The sequence below is a fragment of the Notothenia rossii genome (assembly GCF_949606895.1).
Source record: "Notothenia rossii genome assembly, chromosome: 4".
Taxonomy (NCBI): Eukaryota; Metazoa; Chordata; class Actinopteri; order Perciformes; family Nototheniidae; genus Notothenia; species Notothenia rossii.
The window spans coordinates 82,838,084-82,860,983 of record NC_136902.1 but is presented as its reverse complement, the minus strand read 5'-3'; the positions used below and the strand labels follow the sequence as shown (position 1 = coordinate 82,860,983).

Below are 22,900 nucleotides of genomic sequence, written 5' to 3'. Positions count from 1 at the left end.
CCTGATAAGAGCGGTAATTATAAGTTCATTAAATTGCTGATTAGCAGAATAAGAGACAATGACAAGAGTTTTAATAATCTGATTGATGTAGGTCTTGTTCTAAAAAAAAGCCATTAATTTACCTTTTGCTCTTTTTTGTGTAATTTTTATTCAGGGGAACAAGCAAATAAGTGACGTAGATAGTGAGTCACTGTATTCTGGTCCATTGATATAGAATCCATACTGGAGGAGCATTAGCTGTTCTTCTGAGTCATGTTTTCCCCCAAAACGTTCCTTTACTGTTTGTGACCCATCTTCATTTGATTATTTATTTTGTTTCAACAAATTATGTTTCTAATATAAAAAGGTTCTTGTCATTAACATTTAAACATCAAGGGGGAAATCACTTAAAATCAAATCCCCACACTGGAAACAAAAAGTCCTTTAAGAGAGAAATACAACAACGTGTGTGCAACAAATAATTGGGGTTGTCCAAAGGAAAAATAAAGCAAACACTTAAATCCCCCAGAGCAAAATCAAGCTGATGCCTGGGCGGTGGTAGCTAAAGAAACAGAGCGAGAGTGCGTGGGATGGTCTTTGAAAACAATCCATCTGCAAATGCAGCAGGTTGGCCAGCAACCTGACCCAGGCTAAAAGAGCTGCTCATCATCTCGCCACCTTAATATGCTAATCTATGTTCAGTTATGTGATTGCTGTGCAGCTGAGTCTGCTGCTGCACTGACCACAGGGATCAATAATGTCACACTGTCTTGTCATTATCGAGAAGCAGTCAGGAGGTATGTTCTAGCAACGCAATACTGTGGTTACAAATGCATGTATGTGATTAAAGTGTAGTTTATTAATAAACATTAATTCAATTCAATTATACGCACAAGTCGTTGTCACATCATCGGGTAAGGCCAGGTTTTTTGTTTCTGAGGATTTGTTCATCCCTTTGGAGAAGTGTTGGTTGTCCTACTTTGTGTAAACTATTTTAAAAGCATAGTGTTGCATAGCTGCACCAGCAACACAACTGTGCCTCCTCACAGTTGGCAAAAGAACAGCCTGTAGGATTAATACACTAATGCTCACATTGCTCATTTTGTTCTCCATTAGTTTAAGTGGTAAAGTATATAAGACAAGTCTATCTTGTATCAAGTCTCTCCTTGTGCACCTGTGTATCATGCTGTTGTTAGCTGCATTGAACTTCAACAATGCAGTGTGTCCTTTCAGATGACAGTGATTAAGCTCCTCATTTGCAGCGTGAAAGGTCACTGTATGAAAAACAATGAGATTAACATGCAATCTACAAACAGCAAATTATCTTGAAAAATGATGGGAAAAGCTAAATACAAAGTGTGCTATCCATCACCATTATATGATAGAAAGAACAACATGCTTTAGATCTGGAAAATATTGAATAGCTTAAATCTACATTCAAATCAAACATAGTGGCGTTGCATGCATCTTTCAATAATATCTCCCCCTTAAAAAGACTTCCCTACAAAATTGTATAAAATATTCATAAATGCATTCATGCATGTACTCCTGCCTAAAATAATGTTGAGAACAACAGCAAGTTGTTATTTATTTAATAAGAACGGTCAGCTCCCTAATGCTCACTGCTTTTTGTACAGCCATAAACAACTTTTAAAATCACTTTGGTTACTCACCACCTTTCCTTCCTCTCGCCCCTCCGTATGATCTGATACAGCAGAGGACAATGACCCAGGGGATGGAAATCAAAGGTTTTCCCATCTGCTGTCATGAAACAAAAGTGCACCAGGTGTCCAATCCTTCGCTGGGACGTGACTCCTGAATCTGACACAGCAGCACTCACAAAATGTTACACAGGTGTTCTTGAAGAGACAATACACTGACTCGGAGTAAAGTATGCTGGCTAAGAACTTTCCTCTTATATCTTTTTTTGAAAGAACATTATGGCATAAACAGAACATAATTAGAATCACAAACAGTGTAAGGTAAGTTGGTTTCATAATAGATTGTGTTTTTTTTATTTATAATCAACTAATACATAAATAAATAAGCTCAAACGTGTGATTTAAATGGCAATTTTCTCCAGTATGTTTTTAGAACTAGGGATTTTGTTTCGTTAGGGCGTTTTTGGCTCAAATCCCTTTTAAAAAAAAAAGCATTCCTGTAAAAGATGATCCATTTCACTGTGGAGTAAGTAAGACAAATTGGGAACTAGTGGGCTATGTAAGAAATTGGTTCATACTGGCAACCACTAATGTGTTGCCTTAAAAACAAGCAAACTCAATGACCAGTACAAAATCAACTTATGAAACTTGATGTCCTTTAATAGAAATATAACTTACCTAGGTATTATGCAGACGTTGACATCCTTTATCAGCAGACCTTAAATGGTCATTATTGCTGGGTCTGGCCTCCTCCTGCTGCAGTGTAATAGAGTTTGAGACGAGAGTGCACCAATATTTCCTGTAAACCAAGACTTCGGCCATAACAAATCCAGACAACTGAAATAAATGTGGATAAATGTGGCAACTCTACAGCAATTCACCAACAGTAGCATTTGATCATCCTCTCTGCTTAACAGAGAGATACTGTATACTAGGTTGATAAAGAAAAATGTTTCACAAAATGATGGCTTAATAAAAGGCTAAAATAAATGAAGTAGATTTCAGTTGGAATAGTAAATCTATAAATGTGACTCATGCTAATTGGCAGTGATGATATTAGGCTATCCTAATTTTTCCTTGGCTAACATGAGTAAGCTGTTGCCATGGTAGTTCAGATGAAGCAGGAATGATAATTGTTTCGCCATAGCAGTGTGTGAATTATTGAAACCTAGAGGGCATGAATGGAGCTGAATGAGAAATGGGAAAAATAAGAGACAGATTGAGGACTCAACATTTTCTGTATTTTTCATTGGCTTGTTTTTATTAGGTATTTTTATAACCCTCGAGTCCCACGACTTTGTGGATGAAACAGATGCTGCCGCAATTTGTGAGTGAAGCTCTGACACTCAATCCTGTCCTTAGAGTTTTTGAAGGAATATACAAGAAACATTCATGAATACTGCAACAGACAAAACAAAGAGAGAAGAGGAAAACACGATGGCCTTATGCTCTAAGCTTTACTAACAAAGTATGTTAGCAAACGGCGATACATATACTCCAATAATCAGATTATTATTAATTTGCTAGAAAAAAAAATAAAAATGTTTTTAAGTCATTTTCATCCCCTCACAAAGCCAGTTCCTAAAATATTTATTTTTAGGCGAATATTGTTTAAAAAAAAAAAATTGACAAAGCAAAGCGGTGCATCTAAAACAAAAACTGTTACATCATAATGACCACATCCAAACTCAGACGTCCCGTAAAATAAACTGAGAAGTACAGTGGCGGACTGGCCATTGAGAATACCGGGAGTTTTCCCGGTGGGTCGGTGCTGTTTGTGGGCCGGAGGGCCAACAAAACAAAACAAAAACAAAAATTCTACCGGCCCACATTTGTAAGTGTTCCGACCACTAACTTTGTTGTTGTTGATTTGCGTACCTAAATCGGGGTTCAGGGGGAGTGGCTGCACCCGTAGGATAGAAAAGGGGGTACTGACGTCTGACTCAGCGGTCGCGCGGCTGTGGAGAAGATCCTGTTGCCCACATTCTGTTACTGAGTTTAGGCTAGTTAGCTAGCTAGCTAGCAGGTTTATTGTTTTGGGCACAGTCACTTTTGCCTCCACTTGCTGTTCAAATGAATGTTGAAAGAAAAAGTAAATCTGTTTACAGTTCTGTTTCATATGGGTGATGAGAGATGTAGATTTAGTCCCTAAATTTGCTCTCAAAGTGCACCAGATTGATGCATTTAACTTCAACATTTCAAAAAAAAATCTTCCCGAGGGAGCTTGCCCCCGGACCCCCCTAAAGGAGGTGAGGTCCACCACCTGCCCACACCCCCTGACAAATTGTCCCACCCACATTGAGGATGCTTCCTACGCCCATGTTTTATTCCATGTGTCAAGTCAGGCAAATTGGGTCTAAATGTTATTGCATCTGATCTGTTAACATTAAAATCACTAAATATATGCTGTAACTTTTTTGCTCTAGGCGACTCAAGGGCTCAAGAAATGTGATTACTATGTGAATAATGGTCCAAAATAACATTAAATGCATAGGGTTTTTTGTTAAGTAACATACTTTCGTCGCCAGCCGGCCGATACATGCCGCGCATTAAATGGGCCTGTCTGTCAATTAATCCCCGGGACACTTTTTCCCCCCAGTCCGCCCCTGAGTACAGTGACAAACATTAACTGCTGTTTTGAAATTAGAATGTTGGACAGTAATGTACAGACACTGATAATATAGGAAATATACTGTATATACAATATACTGCATAAATATGATTAGATGGTCGCAGTTTACACAAATCAAACCATTTATTTTCTGTCCAAATATTAAAGATATATCAGAAATGTTCCACTACAGCTCAACAAAGACATTGACAGACGTCATACAGCTGCTCTGACGGACAATAAATTACAAAAATAAATGCATCTAGCTCCTTCACAATAAGAAAGTGACTCATATTAAGACATACAAATACACATAGTGCTCCCTTGTGTGTTTGTGTTTGCATAGACAGGGTCGGTTGGTATAGCTAATACCATAAGAAACAAATAATATGTCATCAAGACTACAAGCCCTACAATTAGAAAGTAAGACCTCTTGAATGGCCTTGAAAAATGTAGAAACTTGTAGGCAACAGGTCAATGAAATTAATGGCATCATGTCTAGTCTTAATGTGATGCTGGAGATGCATCGTTAAGACAAAAATACAAGTACTATTTCAAAGGGGTCACCACAAACAGTCACCAAACGACTGGGTAAGGATTTAACTGTGGCAAAGGAAATCCAGCATTTATTTCTCTTCAGTGTTTCCCATATGTAAGGCACCAGAAGGTTTAGATGTTACAGTAACATCGCCCAGCCTGCAGGGTTGTCTAGCACTGAGACTCAGCATAGCCTTCATCCGTAGGAGGCCTCTTTTTTAGCTCGTAATAGCCTTCTTCATCCTCCGAGTCCTGGACAGACCAGAAAAAACACAGACAGTCAGATGAAGCTTCACACAGACCCAGACAGAAAACAACTCCATTGGAAAGATCAATATTTCATAAACCCTCAAGTCCCGTAGACAGAACATGGAGGGCATGTAAAATTAAACATGAAATGGATCTTGCAGACATGTCTCATTTAGTTATTTATGGGTTGCAAGACAGTGTCGTATAGTGGAATGTTCTCTACTGTACCATCATATATAGGTCACAGCATGAGGCCTTCTTTTCTCTGGGTGGCGGGTGGACGCCATACTCCTCTCTGATGAATGCAGAATGGACAGCAAAGATGGTTAGTCATTACAATTATACAGTGGGGAACCGTCAGGGCCTTCAAGGTATTCAGAGAATACCCTGGAACACTCAGATAAAACAAACAAAAAAATCGATTTAATTATATAAATAAAATGTATATAAAATGAATAAATGAGAATCGTATCTGTGTTGTTCATCTATAATATTACAGTGTTACGTTTATTTGTTTGTCCTTCTCGGACCATGCACTACGCATTTCAGTGGTTTTGTGTTAGAAAAGAAAGCAACCAATCAGATCTTGTCCTTCAACCAAGGTATTCTACATCCTTGATCGAATGTCCTGGCCGTTGCACTGAATGAGAGCGTACGTTTGGACTGACAGTTTGATCAACCAATCATATATTGATTTGTAGCCAATGGGCGTATTCTTTCAGAGTTTCCTTCGGTTCCAGGGTACTCTAGAAGGCCCGGTAGTTAACTGGCTCGAGACAGAGGATCTATGAATACGACGAAGCAATTCATGCCGTTTTATTGTTTTTAACGTTGAAATGACAAGTGCAACAGGTGAAGATGAAGGTGTTGCGGAATTGTTGTGAGTACCCTTTTCAAGACGACAATTCAGTGAGAAGACGGACATTATAATGCCGCGGAGGGGGGGTCTGTGTGTCTACAGAAGGTCCAGTTGTGATAGACACGGTTCGCCACTGCATTTATAACACCTTTTTAAGAGTGTACTCTACATATGATCAAACGTATCAGATTACAGCTCATCGTTTATTTATTTAAATGTTTTTTACTCCGAAATGTTAGATATTTTCGGAATAGTGTCATCTAACTCTTGACAGGACAGACAGTACAATGATACTGCTTCATTTAAGGACATTTCACTATAAAAAGGGTCTTCTTATTGTACATTTGGGGACTCCCAAATAAAGAGAACAATGGTAAGGAGAAATGATTTTGGTGGTTCTGCAGACAAGACATAAAGCAAGGCCACAATTCACTAATTCGTACACACTAGATTGAACTACTATCCTTATTTTATTAAATAACTTCCCACGGTTTAGTTAATTTGTTTGCTCAAGGTGAGTGGATATGCAGAGAGCTCACCCTGCTGCAGTCTCTAAGTGGAGTGATCCAGGAGTGCGCTGTCAAGGCAATTACCCATGGCAGATCTGCTAGTTAAATATTGTGTAACCACCACAGTGTAAAATAGCTACAGAATCACCCTGGGCTTGCACACAAACATGTCATGTCTTTATGCCTTCTGCACATCAACAGGCGTGACATCAGTAACACGTCTCGGTCTATCTACTACTCTCTCGGGACCATATATGCCTGCCATTCTTTTACTGGTTGTCTCCACCTTAAAACACAAGGTAACAGATGCGCATGAGTAATTTTTTTTTAAACAATGCCGGCAAAAATGTACCCCGGAGCTCCACATTTCACATTTTAATACAGGTAGATGTGTGGCTGTAACGAGCCGGAGGGCCGGGTGGGAATGATCGTATTCCTCTCAGGAAAAGTGTATACAGGTTTCCAAAAGTGCGAGTGTGTCCTGACGAACCGTTATTTAGGATGGAGACAGCCTGGCAGGAATAGACAGTCATGAGAGAATCATAACAAGAGCGAGGGGTTTAAAGTAAGTATACACCTGTTGATGGATTTCAAATAATTAATCAACACAGCACTTTTATAAGCATATGGGGTTCTGTATTGTTTTTACAATACTCTGACGCTGGTCTCTCTATAGCTAATATCTGCTGTGTGTAATTGGGACCCGACAGCGCACAACATCAGTCAGAGACTGCAGCAGAGTGTGCCGTGCCATCTTTCTTTATTAACATGAATTGTGTGCGCATAAATTAACTAAAACATTGGAACGATTTCATTATTGCGATCCCTCAAATCACTATCTTGGATGCAGATATTAATAACAAACATGGAAATTATTTAATTCAGTTGAGGAAAGAAATTACATATCCTCCGCACAAATTAGTTTCTGGCATTTTTTTTCTGTCTGCTCCATAATCAATACACAATTAATAATTAATGTACAGAGAAAAATGATACAGCCTTTTATGTATTATCAAAAACAAAGACACTGGAGTTGTCCCTGAGTGTTTACATAATGTCCATGTCATGTTATGCAATCTGTTAAACATGTATGTACAGAGTAGCACATGCACGTCTTCCTGTATTCCCTCTGATTAAAGCTGCTATTTAAACTGACTGCAAACCGTTGGGGGAGCAACACTTCTACAAAACAAAAACTGTAGAACCCTAACGTAACCCTAACCCTGTTTTCTACAACCAAAATCCAACCGTTAACTTAAAAGGAAATGATTGTTTAACCTTCATTAAATTAGCAATTCAGCAGCATATTTATAACCATGAAATCCTGCAGTAACCATCATTACCCCCAGGGGACCCACAGCAGTGATTGGTTAAATAAATCCACTCACCCCTCTGTGACCTCTATGGGCGATCTGTAGGCCTTCGATTGGTTGTGCTTTTTCTTGGGACACAGCATCCGAGCAATCAGAATGAGGGTGACGATGATGGAGGGGAGGAGGACAAAAGTAAGGAGGACCGCAACATCAGAGAAGCGAATGCTGGCCGCTGTGGAGGAGGAGGGGAGGTCTTTAGAAACGCATTAACAAGTTGTTTGCATGACCACACATACACGTGACGTCATGCAAAACCCACTTAGAAAAGCAGTATTGTAAAGACATGCACTGCCCATGTACACCATATATAGCACATAGAATGAAGTAGTTCTACATGTGTCCCTCTGCACTTATAAGTAGTACCAAACTAAAACTATCATCAGTTTAAAATTCTCCTGATATGAATAGGTTAGCATTTGGGGAAAAATGGGTTTTCCCTTTTTTGGAGGGAGTTTGATGAGAATGTTGGGACCACTCTCACGTCGGTTAATTGTAGCTGAAGTCAGCATCTTATTAGCATAGCTTAGCATAAACAGTGAAACCAGAGGGCACCTCTAAAGCCCATTAGATATTGGGCTTTATCCTGAATGTTAAGTTGTACAAAAACAAACGATTGCTTCAAACAATCCATGTGGTCATGTATCTTTGAATAGCTTAATGGTTCTGAGTGTAATTATAGCCACAATTTGAGGTGGAAAACAGCAAGATCAGTCGATAATAGTCAGGAACTTAGATCTGTTGAATTCAGTCCCTCCACTATAACATCCCTGACTCTAACAATCTCCAGTCTGTTGACAGCAGAGGCTAACATGCGTGAGCCAATATAGCTAACATCATGACAGCTAACACAAACACCAACGAGATGTTTGGATGAGGCTGCCATCTAAATACTATGTGCTGGGCAGTGGAAAATTAAACATCCTCTCCTCAGCCACATCTCTGCATATACACACTATATGATTTATGTGAGAAAAGTCAAATCCAGATGCCTGAGGTGAAGCAAGGATAAGCAGCAAAAAGGATTTAAAATTAAACATCTGAGAAGAGAAAAAGTTGATTACACATGGAAAAATCTAGATGGAGTCATAAGAGTCCATATTTTCTTAATGATATGTTACATGGATTTAATCAGTGTAATAGAAAAGCGTTAGGGAATAATTATCCTAGATATCCACCTGCCCTTTGACGTTTATGACCAACCCTGACGTCTGTTACCTCCCTTAAGGAAGGGGCTGCTTCAGCCATATGTTGTTGTTACCAGTTTATGATCGGGCAACTCTCGGTCACAAATGGTTTATTGTTGTGGGTACGCTGGAACACTTCCTTCTTGGTGCTTGTGGACTCCAAGGTGTGAAATCTTCGAGGCCATAAGTGTCAGACGCAAGTAATTCAGTGTTCCCAGCTGTTTAGTCTATCTCCTCAAATATGTTGATTACTCTCTGTGAACCAGTTAAATGGTATAACGAGAGAGAGGCTCTTCCGAATTGACGTGGCAACTCTACCGTGAAGTCAGAACCTCTGGCTCTGTGACATGTGATGTGAAGTCCTCCGGCCGAAGCTCCTAAATAAACCATCAGTGTTTGAAATCGAAGCTCCAGCTCTCCCCCTTTCTCCTTCCTGAGTCGGTGACTCCCACTGCATTGCTACACAGACGTTTCTCCCACAAAAAGTATTTTACTTATTTTAATATTATCCTTGTTTGATTCTTACTTTCGAATGTCTTTGCTAATCTTGAGAAAAGTCCTTATTAAGAAGATATGTAGCGATGTTGTTAGTTACAATCTATGTGCACCACCAGTAGGACCTTCATCTTTGAACTTTGATGATGAACTGAGAACTTCCTGATACTGCCTCCCTAACTTCCAGAATGCTCGCTTCATTATCGCTGAGCTTAACTTCCCCCTTTCTCCTCTCTGTGTTTAAATATGCAACGCAAACTCTATTGGAGGAAGTCTAACAGTACAAAGCTAAATATGCAGTTAAAGAATTCTGACATTGTGTGAAGAAATGGGCCCGTTATTTGTTTGTGTAAATGCACACTCTTACCTTTTGGTGTTACAGTGAGTACTGTGTATGAAGTAGGAGACCCGTGGACATCAGGAGGGTTTCTAACGGAGCACGTGTAGGTCCCATTATCCTTTAACGTAGCGTTGATCAGAGAGATGGAGGCTTCCCCACGCGCTGGGGTTCCCTCCCACTGGATGCGTCCGCCAAACTGACCATCAGGCGGAAGAAACGCCCGTGAGGAGAAGTGGAAAAACTAGGGGGGGGGGGTCAAAGAAAAAAAAGTTTTATTGTGTGGTCAAATAGAGTGTGTTAAAAATGTAAGTCTATAATTTGCCAGGAGGAAAAAGAAAGAGAAGAGTTGTTTGGATAAGTACCATTAATTATTCATATTTTATCCATAGTCTCCTCTCATACATTAATAGCAGCCTCACCTGAATGGCTCATAAACCGTTACTCAAAGATCACTTATTTTCTCCAGCACATAATAAGGACCATCACTCATCAATCTAACTTATAATTTTCCCTCCTAAGGGAAAGTATCTGCAGCAACAGGTGGTTGGACAGATGGTGGAGGGGACATTTTCTTTCCGCAATATTGTTGATAGCAGAGTGAAGAGGGCTGCCTGTTCAGTCTTAGAAACGAGAATAATAATCCCATCAAGCATAAGACCGGGAAAATAATGTATGTGCACAAGTCTTGTTGAGATACAAATCTGAACTTGTGTGTGGCCTCTCCAAAACTGATTTACCTTTTAGTTTAACATTAACTACATATTCTGTTTACAACAGAAACGCCATCTTGTGGCAACGCCCACGTGAAGCTGACCCAGACCTCTCCACAACATGACATCCGGAGAGTGAGTGTGTGGGTGGAGAAGGGGGGATGATGAACATGTGGAAATGCTACAGTTTATGTTTGTCACCAAGTAAACTAAGAGAGAAGAGCTTTTGTGCAATAAGCTAATTGACGACGTTAGTCACCAGTAACCAGAGACTTGGACAGAAGAAATCTCAAAGTGAAAAGTATCGGCTCAAACAGGAAATTGACAAGTGATTTGGGGAAGGTGCAAGAGACAGAAGGGTTGATGGGGAATACATGCATCATTTGCATTTCGAACCATGCCGCTGCAGTGAACATGTGGATCCTTTAGAAAGATACGTTAGTTACCTCAAGCAGGTCCCACCTTTACGGATGGTAATTTGTTTATTTAAAAAGTGCCTTGAGGGGTCTAAAGACAGGAAAAGTGCCATCTAAAATGCAGTCAATGTACCATATGGACAATAAAATAGACTCTCACATTGAGTTGAAGGAAAGTAACGTAATGTGAGTGGCCAGTCATTACTCTACCCACTTTGTCTTGTCCATGCTTTTATCTTCAGTAGACTGGACTACTATAATGGTGTCTTTACATGTTTCACTAAAAAATCCATTAGAAAGCTTCAGCTGATTCAGAACGCTGCTGCTCGAGTCCTCACTAACACTAAGAAAGTGGATCACATCACTCCTGTTCTGAGGTCTTTACACTGGCTTCCTGTGTGTCAAATAATATATTTCAAAATACTGCTGCTGGTTTATAAAGCTTTGAATGGTTTAGGCCCAAAATACATTTCTGACCTCCTGCTAAATTATGAACCATCCAGATCTCTCAGGTCTTCAGGGACTGGTCAGCTTTCTGTCCCCAGAGTCAGAACTAAACATGGAGAAGCAGCGTTCATTTATTATGCTCCGAATATCTGGAACAAACTCCCAGAAACCTGCAGGTCCGCTGCAACTCTTACTACTTTTAAATCCAGGCTGAAGACTCTTCTTTTTGCCACTGCTTTTAATTGAACTATTCACATCTTAAACTGCACTGTAACTTTTATCCATGTATTTTTTTCTTTTAATGTTGATTTTATTATCTTTGCTTTTTAATGACTGATTTTAAATGCCATTTTGTTAATGTCTTTCATTTTTTGTAAAGCACTTGGAATTGCCTTGTGTTGAAAGGTGCTATATAAATAAACTTGCCTTGCCTTGCCTTGCCTTGCCTTGCCTTGCCTTGCCTTGCCTTGCCTTGCCTTGCCTTGCAGTGAGCTGGTTGACTGATAAGGAACATGAAGACTTTAAGAGGCTTTCAGATTATGTGCAGGATAAGATCAGAGCTACATAGCTTTCATCTGTGTTCTCAAAGCCCAGCAGAGAGCGAGTTATTGATTTCCTCTACGAACACTGCAGGGGCCGTATTCACAAAGGATCTTAGGGCTAAAAGTAGCTCCTAACTGGCGAATTTAGGAGAAACTCCTAAACATAATGGGCGTGTCAGTCTTACATTTAGGACTCCTAATTGTATTCACTAAGAGCAATTCACAAAGTATGTTAGGCCTAAAAGTAGCTCCTAAGTTTAGGAGAGCTTAAAAGTCCTCGAGAGGACTCCTAACTCAGTAAGACCTATTCACAAAGAATCTGAAAATGGCTGCGAGACGAAATGTTTTGGAGACAATGGAAGACTGTGAATTGATCAAGAGATATAGGCTAAATCGTGAGGGTATCAAACTTGTTGTGGAATTAGTGCGGGATGCAATAACATCCCCGACTAACAGGAATAACCCGATTAGTCCGGAAATAAAATGTTTGGCAACACTACGATATTTAGCAACAGGGAAAATGCAGCTTTGCAATGCCGACGATTTAGGAATATCGCAACCATTAGTCAGCCGTGCCATAAACCAAACCATCAACGCGCTCTCTAGACCACATATCATCCAACAGTTTATCCGGTTTCCTTTGGACAATCAACAACTACACAGGATCAAAGCCAACTGCATGGCAATTGCAGGTATGCCCGGTGCGGTCGGTGCTATTGACGGGACGCACATAAAAATAATTGCGCCCTCAAAAGATGAGGACGTGTTCGTCAATAGAAAGAAAGTACATTCCATCAACATCAGCAGATTGTTTCCATTCATCATTATAGGGGGGCTTTAACGGCGGTATGGGCTGTTATTGAAAGTGTTTAAGTGCTGGAAATATGCTCATTGGATAATAGTTTGCGGGGTGCTTTTAATTGCCTCCTTGATTTAATGCAATTTACGTATTTTTATTGTTTGCTCTCTCTCTTTAACGTGCACAACGTCATTATCGTGGTCTGCACAAACTTGTCATCATGCGTGTATTCTGCTAACTGCACTGTCCATAACTATTTGATAGGAATACATTTCTAGCCTAGGCTATTTCCTTGTTTTAGTGGGCTCGTTTGTGGGATGTTGCGGGTGAGTTTCACCGAGACCGCCTGCTCTGAACAACCAATCACCGCACTGACCGCTTCTAAACTCATGCACGAGAATCGACGTAATCCATAGCAACGGCGCGTCACTCTTAGTTCACTCTTAGTGATTTATCCTTAGTATGAGTAGGTCTCAGCGGCTTTGTGAATAACTTTTAAGAAAAAACTCCTACATAAAATGTTTTAGCGCGAGTTAGGAGCACTCCTAGCGGTAAGATAAAATGCTTTGTGAATACGGCCCCAGATGTTTTTGCATCCAGCCATTTCATGCAGCTCCTTTCAAATTAGGGGATGCAGACACAAAAAAAACATTCGGTTGGGCATCTTTCTGGTAAATAAAAGGACCCAAATTCTTCTTTAAATGCACAATGACGGTCACATTTGATTGGCCTTGAACCTCTTCCCAACTGCTTCAATGTCTACATCTATACATGGTAGTTCCTGGATATTGAATTGTGGGCAACATAATCACCAGGTTTTTGCTAAACTTGCTATGTTTCAACATTTCAAGACATCGCACATGAGGATATTTATTTTATATCTAAATAAACAGTAATATAAAGTACTTTGTGAGCTGAGCCTTTTGAGATTTTATTCAAATATTTGAAAAAAAATTCTCGGCCCAACTTTAAAAAAAAAGAATGTCTGACATGTTGCAATGAACACAATGTTATTTAGTATGTTCGTAATTAATATTACATGGCACTCTCAGGATGAATATCTATATCAACACCATTCCGAGTGATCGACTCCTCCTCAACAACTGCCAAGTTAATCACATTTTTCTACTCCCTATAAAAAGCGTTCCAAGTCTCGTGCAATTAACTGCAGCCAATATGAAATGCCAAAATCTGCTCAATATTGGCAAGTATTTCTAAATATCAAGAATGAGATCAACGATACAAACTTCCATAAAGTCCCCAATGTACAAGAAAGTTCCCTTTTGTATAGGTTGCTGGAATATTGTAACTCTATATATAATTATGTATTATACATAGTGTGCCTTAAACATAAGCGGAGCATACTGAGACAAAGAAATAGACAATTAAATTAAAGATAATGTAAATATAGACATCTAGGTTTGTATGTTATATACTGGGTATTGGCCTTGCTAAGCACCTTGAGATGAAGTTGTTTTTAAAAGTGTGCTATATAAATGAAATGTATTATTATTATTAATAAACTATCTGTACATTAAAATATGGAAGGAGGATGGAAATAATAATTATTTAATCCTGTAGAATCTGTGTTTGTATTATCAGGTCTCCACATAGGAATACAGTGTGTGAAGGATCTTAGTGTTAAAACCCTTTACAACTGTTTACCATGTAACGGTGCAGCCCTAAATCAAGATCATCCAACAAATGCATGCCTAGTTTGAAGAGGGTATTTTACAGCCTACTATCTAGGAACAATGTCAACATGGATAAGTGTGTATGGCCTTTTAATAAACTGAAGCAAAAAAGCAAACACAGAATCACCTTAACAATCACTGATAGCTTTATTGTTTTACGACAGAGTGTCTGTGAGCTGCATTTCTCTGACTGACTGACTGTAGACCTGGCTGATCATTTGATGACTTGGCAGAGCTCAGCCTACACAAAAGCAGATTGAAGTCACCTATTTCTCAACAGTGAGTTCAGTCTGGAAAACAAAGATCCTTTTAAGCCCATGACAGATGCGGCAACACAGCCAAGGATATTGGACTATTAAACTGAGCCCAATTATTCTACCAATCTATATGATGATTTGGACAGAAGCCTCCACTTACTTGACAGATCAAAAAGTAGCAGATCATCTTAACTGATATATTTGTAGCATTATTCAGCAGAATTCAACTCCTCTAATTACCATAAGCTTTCACAATTATTTGACTGAACATTCAACCTCTCTTCTCCAATCTACTAAATTAATTCTCATCAGGTCTGAGGTAATTATGCAAGTCACTGAAGCACTGCAGTTCAGATTGACAATAAAGCTTTGGCAGCAAAATTATATTTTCTGATGGCGCCTTTTACATGCTTATTCATGGTCTTTCCCAGTGTGATATACGATTGGGGACACACAGGCCAATCAAGCAGCCAAAAAGCCTAATGAAATTGGATGGAAAGTAAATGAAGGCCAAGGAATAGAAATGAAAAACTTCCAGACTTGGTTCCTTCTATGGGCCATGTCAGAAATAATGCCACACAATATTTATCTGTGATAAAGTGAACAGACTTGTTGGGCTTGGTCCAAGAAAATATGGGTTTGTATTACGTAGCAGTTGGCACAGCTTTTAACCAATACCTGTGCATCGTGCTGACTGCCAAACACAAACACACAACAACAACCTCTCAATGTGTACTATGTACTTTTTTCTTCTTCTCCCCCTCCTACACACTTTTAGGCCAGACAACAGCATCTTAATGACTAAACCAACAGCACTCCATATCAGCGGAGCCACAAAACATTAGCCTCCACTTAACTCTGAGTGCTCCTATAGGAAATGATGGCATATAGGGTTGCAGCTACCACACTATGGATTCCCATGGTCCAAATGCAATTACATAGAACCACACTGGATGGCAATCTTCAAGTTACAATGGAACTCCTTAAATTATGTGGTGGATTTTTAGTGGATTGGTCACAGGGTGCAGGGTTAGAGGACTGAGTGCAATTATGGGTTGAGATGGATACATCTGAAAGCATTTCGAACAAGACCACGAGACCAACACATAGGAAGTTGGAGGTATTATGGTAACTGACCAGCTGGGCTTTCACAGAGAGGCAGTTAAAAGAGACAAAGGCTGTGTGGAAAGATATGACTTGGACCTTGACAGTGATCTTGATAAATCAAACAAATTGGTACATACGGTATTTACATAGAAACCGAGACTAACCGGGGTTTTCTGGAGGATGCAGGTGGAGAAGGTCGCAAATCAATGTTGACTCAAACACAGCTGGTCAAGAATGCAAATTATGCAGTCAGATATTCAAACAAGTCATGTTTGTACAGAAAGCGCATTTTAAAGACACATACAAGTACAATGAACATGGTCTGTGATGATCAAATAGTATACATATCAGGTCAAACTGATAAGGGCTTTATATAGTAAACAAAAATGGTCAGAACTTTTTTGTTCACTGATACAAGTTTTAACAATCAATACCAACAATATGGTTAATCTCACTGTGCATTACTTCATGAAGCTTTTAAGTTACATGACAGTCTGTTGCATTACATGAAGAAATAAAAAAATGGGACATGATGAAAGTATTTTAAACGGAAATTCCATTTATCAAGGTTTTTTGGAAGAAAGTGGTATAATTGGTTTTCTTTTTAATACAATTTCCCTTTGTGCCTCAAGTTAAGGTTTTTAAAAACTGTACACGATCAGTTTCCCTTTATGTGTTTAATTCATCTAGTGTAATTTGCTGCCTTTTCTTTGCTGTTATGCAATCTAACAGAATGGAACCAGTTTTAATTGTTTTGCTTAAAAATGAACAAAACAATAGATTGACTATAATCATATTATCGAATTCCTAAAAAAAATTACTAATCGTTTCAGCTCTTTTTTAGACAGTATTGTATCCAGTATAGCCACAGAAAGAAAGAAACATATATAAATATTATAAAATTAAAATATACTCACTGTCAGTGGCGGCCCTCCACTCTGGGGCCTATAAGACCAGTCCACAGTCATCTTACTGGTGGGCCTACTGGTGGAGGTGAAAGTGCAGGACAACGTGACGGTATCCCCTTTAGATGCATGGAGCTCTGCTGGTGTACTCACTGAGATGGAGGAGACTAGAGAAGGGGCTGGAGGTGAAATGTCAGAAAAAGGAGAAGAAACATATGATGTTAGAGTGACACAGTGGACAAACATGACAACATTAAAAGAGAATATACTTTAAAATGGCCGATTCCGAGGATTCCAAAAAAATGAGAAGAAGGGGATTGGAAGCGCAAAAGACAGAGAAAGATGGAAACATTGTGTGTGACATTTACAAACTTACCATGGTCTAAATAGCTAATACAAATCCTGACAGCATCTACAACTATGCAGAAATTGTGGTGGCATAAAAGTGTCAGCGCAGCAAATTCCTCGTGATAGACACTGAACTGAAACAGATTCTCACCAGCCTCTCTTTTTGTATCTGTCAGATTTGCTACACATCTGTCTACATTGTTTAAATAAAGTTATACCCTGTGGCTGTATGCGTTTCATTGGCATCACATCATACAAAGGTTGAAAATAACCATGCAACAGTTCCAAAGTTTAAATGCCAACATTAAAGAAAAATAACAAAAAGCAGTTGCAATTACCTGCAGCCAAAGCAATGTCTGCAACAAATTATACTCTCAACTTTCTCCATGGACACAAAGCTAAATACTGACAGCTTCTTTTCAGGGAAAACTTGAAATGTTTTGCAATGCTGAGTCATTAATCAGTTGTTTTCATGGTTAAATGTTGGGTTCATTTGTATATTGCATAAAAACTCTAATACGGTGTTGAATCTGAACATGCCAGGATCGCTTTTCTAGTACAAATTCCCCAAAAATTTACGAAGTAATTCAATCATCCCCCTCTACCTCATAAATGGCAGCCTTTATGGCCGCAGTGCACATGTTGATGAATCAGTTATTTATGCCATGATCCACTAGTCCAGTTTAACATTTGGAAACACCGTGGTTAACAGCCATGCAAGCGGGTATGTTCGTATCTGCTGTGCTTAGAGCTAAATGTCAGCATATTGACATTGACAATGCTGACATGCTGATTTTTAGCAGATAATGTGTGTCACACCAATGGCAGCACTATGAGGAGATCATCACTTAAATGTATCATCATGGGAACTTCACAATGTGTAGCAAAGGTAATTGCAATTCATCCAAAACCACACTCAAACCCAGAACCGGTCACCCATATAGCGGGCATTAAAGGCCAAGCCAGTGGAGCATCATTTTGGTTCCCCTCTGAAATCAATGAATGTGTGTGTACTAAATAGAATGCCAATCTTCCCTAATAGGTATTACGCTTTTCACTGAATCAATGAAAACTGACCTGCCGTTGTAGCTGGAGAAACATTTGGTGAATCAACAAAGTAAATCAAATGTATTCTCTCTTCTAATATTATTATGTAGCAATGTCTACAGCAATCCATCCAACATTTATTGAGACATTTCAGTCTGGGCCAACTCATAATGCCATCTCTATAGCCACACTGCTAGCTGAATGAAAACAAATAACCATTAAAAAACCATCACTGTTCCTTTGGCCTTTATCAAGAAAACATCATGGAAAACCTGGCTTTATATCTGCATGGCAACACTCCATTTGTGACATTAATACACAGTTGTTTTGGGGCATAATACATAAAACAGGGCTATATTTGAAAGCATTTTGCCTTTTCTCCAAGGAGCATCTATCAGCTGATCTGTCTGATCTTAGACTGACACCACTGTTTACATCTGATACTGCAAACGCCTTGATAGGGACAAAGTTCATTTTATACTAAATAATCTGCAAGATATCAGGTTTTCAGCCTGATTGATCTACAAAGGGTTGGCCACAGGAACAAAGCTATCTCTTCATAAAAGTGAAAATCCAGCAGATTATCCTTCAAAGCTGAAAAATTCTGGAATCAAAGAGGAGATAGAATTCATCTCAAAATCAGTGATGGGATAGAAAGGTGGTAGCTCATCAGTATTTGTGATGATGATGATGGCACCTAGTTTCTGCAAGACGCCTGGACATTTAATCGAGAAAAAATGTAAAAAGTCGAAAGGAAGAGACAATGTTGTGATACACCCCTACAGTAGTTGTGGCCCTGGCAGGAAGAACTGGCAACATGAGTATTTCCTGAGCTGGCAGACACTGTGCTCTGGGCACACATGTAGCCAAAAGTACAAGTATATCAGATATCAGAAGACAAACCATAATGACACCACACTGCTGCGACATGCCTACATCCTGATAAAGTTACAGCAGCTTTTGCAGTATTTCTTCCATTTTTATTCCCTGAAAAACATGAGATAAGTTAGGAGTGACCTAACAACTATACCCAAAGTTTAGAACCATGTTTGTAATATAATTGGCACAAAGACAATGCACTTAACTTACTGCATACCAGTTGTCAGGATCCCTCTGAGCCTGGTTTTTACAATGGCCTGTTTCTGTATTTATAGTGGCAGCTATCCTAACATTTATAATTAAGATTTAAATTGGCAATTTGGATCCACTTCCCCCAGAAAAACAGACAAACGTTTATGACTTGACATTTGAGGAAGAGATCACTACTGCAACTTCATGTTAAGCTAATACAAACGACAAGTTCCTGGTAAATCAATCTGCTCTGTGTCCATTTAAAATTAACATGATTTAGCTTTGGGCTGTGTCTGATGTATTCATGAATCAAGCAGTGGAATTGCCATAACCACCTACAAATAAAGCGTTGGCAGGCTGTGTGTTGTTTGATAGTGTTTACGGAGCTGACGAGTTGTGTTAACTTAGGCCTTACAATTAAACGTGTAAGCAACTATTAATTGTGTTAAGGTTACAGGGTAGTCAAACAGTACAAATGCCTTATTTCGACAAATAAAACAGCTACTAGCAGAACAAACAGTAAGCCAAACGTAGATAAAAAGACAAGAGCTTCTCTGTGTTGTAACTAGTGTTCAAACACAGCGACATGAAAGCTGAGCCCTGGCCTGTTTACTCACCGTAAAAAACGACCAAATACAGCAACAAAATAACGTTCAGAGCGGTATTCCCTTGGCGAGGTCGACGCATTTTAATATGTGAAAACGGGCTCACTTGCATGACGATGAAAAAAAAGTCCAAGTTGCGTCAAACCCTCGGACAAATTCCGTCCATTATCTATCTTGGCGTGAGTCAGAGTCTCCGTCGCGGCTGCACACTACGAGCTCACGTACCTGACAAACAGGTGTATCAGGAAGTGAATAATCGGGAGTGAAACCACACCAAGCCTATTTTTATGCTTACTCTGAGGGAGGATACAAGTTGACATGTCGTAATACAATTTTCGAAGTGACTGACCAAGGTGTTGGTGAATAATCTTTCGACTACTTTAATACCCCATTGAAATAAAATACGCTTAAAGGGAACAGCCATAAATGTGTCAAATCAATGTGTGTAGAAATACGCTTCCTTTTTGAAAAAAAAGTTCTTATCTTAACCTATGTCACCTGACAAATATATAGTGAATATGATAAGTCCCAAAGGAGCAAGTGGGGCGGGGGGGGGGGGGGGGGGGTATAATACAAAATAACAACAAAAAAGTACTAACTCAGCCCTTCAGGAAATGTAAAGTCCCTACATGTAATTGGATTTTCGAGGAACTGTATATGTTTGATTTAAATGGGGTATTGGGGGTGGGGTTTATTAAAGTTGTGTGTGATTTTTGAAATAAAAAACTAAACTAATTCTGAAAATAATATTTGTGAGTTGGTTAGTTTGCATGGCCTGATGATCATGAGAATGAGAGCATTAGCATGGGACTGTAGATTAAACACAATCTTTGAAATGCATGCTGTCAACCCAAAAATGAAATCATATTGAAACCTGAACCATATTCTCTGCTCACATGTCAATTCTCTCTTATAACCCTTTGAGTTGAGGCCCGGTCTTCAGTCTTATCTCCCAGGCCAGCTATTCCATCAAGCCACCAAAGCTCTTATGGGACTCTCCTGCTATTTTTAGGCATATTACTCCTCTATCCCAGTCCAATCTCCTGTCTTTACTGTTGTGATTATCTCTAATGGGAGAAGTTATTTGTTTTTCTAGCCTTTGCCGGTTCAGTTTTACTCTGGTGTAATGCTTTATCTCTCAAATTCATGTTTATACAGAGTCCTTTTGAAGTTGAATTTGCCTTTTTTTGGTCTGGATTTGTACTTACATCTTTACTTCCCTATGGTCTGCCAGGAGTGTTTCCTCCATCCTGACAACTGAGAAGTTGTAGTTGTCTTGTGTAACCTAATTTAATTGCAGGGCACATCAGAGAATATAGGCTGAGGATCATCAGCTACTCTGCGCCCTCAAATGCACTGTGTAGGCCAGGGCTATTCAATTGGCGACCCGCAAATAATACTGTATTCTCTGAAAGAAATCTAATTGGATAGCAAAATAGTTTCACGTATTGTTGATGAGTATTAGAAAAATGCATAATGTTCATGGTAAACATTGCACCCTAACTTGATTACCAACACATTTCCAAAGGCTCTGCAATAAGGGAATGTGAAAGAAAAATGGGTTCTCACGAAATGGATATTAATAACTTTATGTGAATAACTGCCTGACTAACTTCTAGTTTACTGCAGACCATGTACATCATTACGGTGAGAAAGGGCACGAACAGATGGAAACAGGCATAATAAAGAGGAAATTATGGTCAAATCCATGTTTTATTACCTCTTACAGACATTCAGCAATTTCTTAATAGAAGGGTGAAGCAATGTGCAAAGCTTTGTTGCTTCATCCTCTTACCTGGCTGTACTTTGTGTTTATGTTCGGCAACATTTATTGCAATTCTCTTTGGATGCTGGGAATTTAAAGGGAGTTGGCACAGGCTAGCTCCTCCCTGCATCCATTCACACAGCACAGTGTGTGTAATGTATCTGTTAACAATATTATGTAACATTTCCCACACTCAGGAAGGGATACCACTTCCTTTTTTGAAAACATGCTGAGTCAAAGGACTTACCTTACACGGGAGTGTTCCGATTCTGCATTTAGCAGTGTTGTATTGTGTGTAACTATAGTATATAATCTGCTGGAGTTTGATAGAGACTACCCATCCCATATTGGAAGATAACATGTAATGCCTCTTACCTGGGTACTTTCACACGCCCACACACATTGTGTTATGTACTGTGTGTGTGAATACAGGGGCTCTCTGTCTGGTTACAGTAGAGATGTCTCAGTTTCAGCTGAAATCATCTCAGTCACAATGAAGGCTCACCCCACTTTATCTGGTCAACAATAGCCCTGTTCTTCTGTTGTCAACACTGGAGGGGACTAATACAGGTGATTTAAATTGTTGGGGCCAGAAGGTGAATATAAACATTATCCTTCAGCCAAATTGAATATGAGAGTATTTTTATTAATTTAAATACACACTTTGCACTGAATAGTTGATGAACAGTTGTATCTTCAACTCTCCAATACACAGGGGGTATTTTAAAGGTTTCACATACAAATACACTTTTCTCATGGCTGTCACAGACAAGTATGACAGCCTAACACTTGAGCCACTATCTATAGGAAGCCCTAATCTATTCAATACACTAGGGAAAATACCTTTAGATGTTATGGATCATGCGTATAGGTGTGTGTGTGTGAAGATGGGAGGACATCTGACAAGTCACAGTGTGACATTCCATCCTTTACTTACATGCTTGTAAGGTAATTAGTTTTGAAGCAACCTGTCATGCCAAGTCTGTGCGTTTCTGTGTGAGCAAACAAGTGAGTGTTTGTTAGTTTGTGTAAAGGTATTTAGTGCCTCTCCACAACACTGTGCCAGGTACAACCCATCCCAAGGTGTGGAATGCTGACTGAAAAGAGAGAGAGATTAAGCAAGACAGAAACTGAGTCTGAGAGGGAGTAAGAAAGACAGACTTCATTTCCTCATTAGTGAAGACTGCTCACAAGCTTTACTTCCTTTATCAAACAAACCCAGTATTAGTCTATTCTTTAAAAAAAATGATTAATGTGAGTTGCAGTAAAAAACTTGTTTGTGGTAGAGAATGGCTTATTAAGTGAGTCATGCACAAGGAATGGTTGAGAACACCTTGCCTAGAGCATGGTTCGCAAAGAACTGGTATTATCATTAGATTTAACAGCAAGA

The 22,900-nt window shown here is 39.2% G+C and overlaps 1 protein-coding gene across 1 annotated transcript; it reads right to left on the bottom strand.

Annotated features, from left to right (window-relative positions):
- Positions 1-4,376: 4,376 nt before the first annotated feature.
- mpzl3 (myelin protein zero-like 3) lies at positions 4,377-20,066 on the bottom strand. Its single transcript, XM_079677113.1, has 6 exons — positions 19,758-20,066; positions 16,687-16,853; positions 9,825-10,038; positions 7,794-7,950; positions 5,266-5,332; positions 4,377-5,040 (listed from the first exon to the last, which is right to left on the bottom strand). The coding sequence occupies exons 1-6, from the start codon at positions 19,855-19,857 to the stop codon at positions 4,960-4,962; spliced, it is 786 nt and encodes a 261-aa protein (XP_079533239.1). The 5' UTR covers positions 19,858-20,066; the 3' UTR covers positions 4,377-4,959.
- Between the last annotated feature and the right edge of the window lie 2,834 nt (positions 20,067-22,900).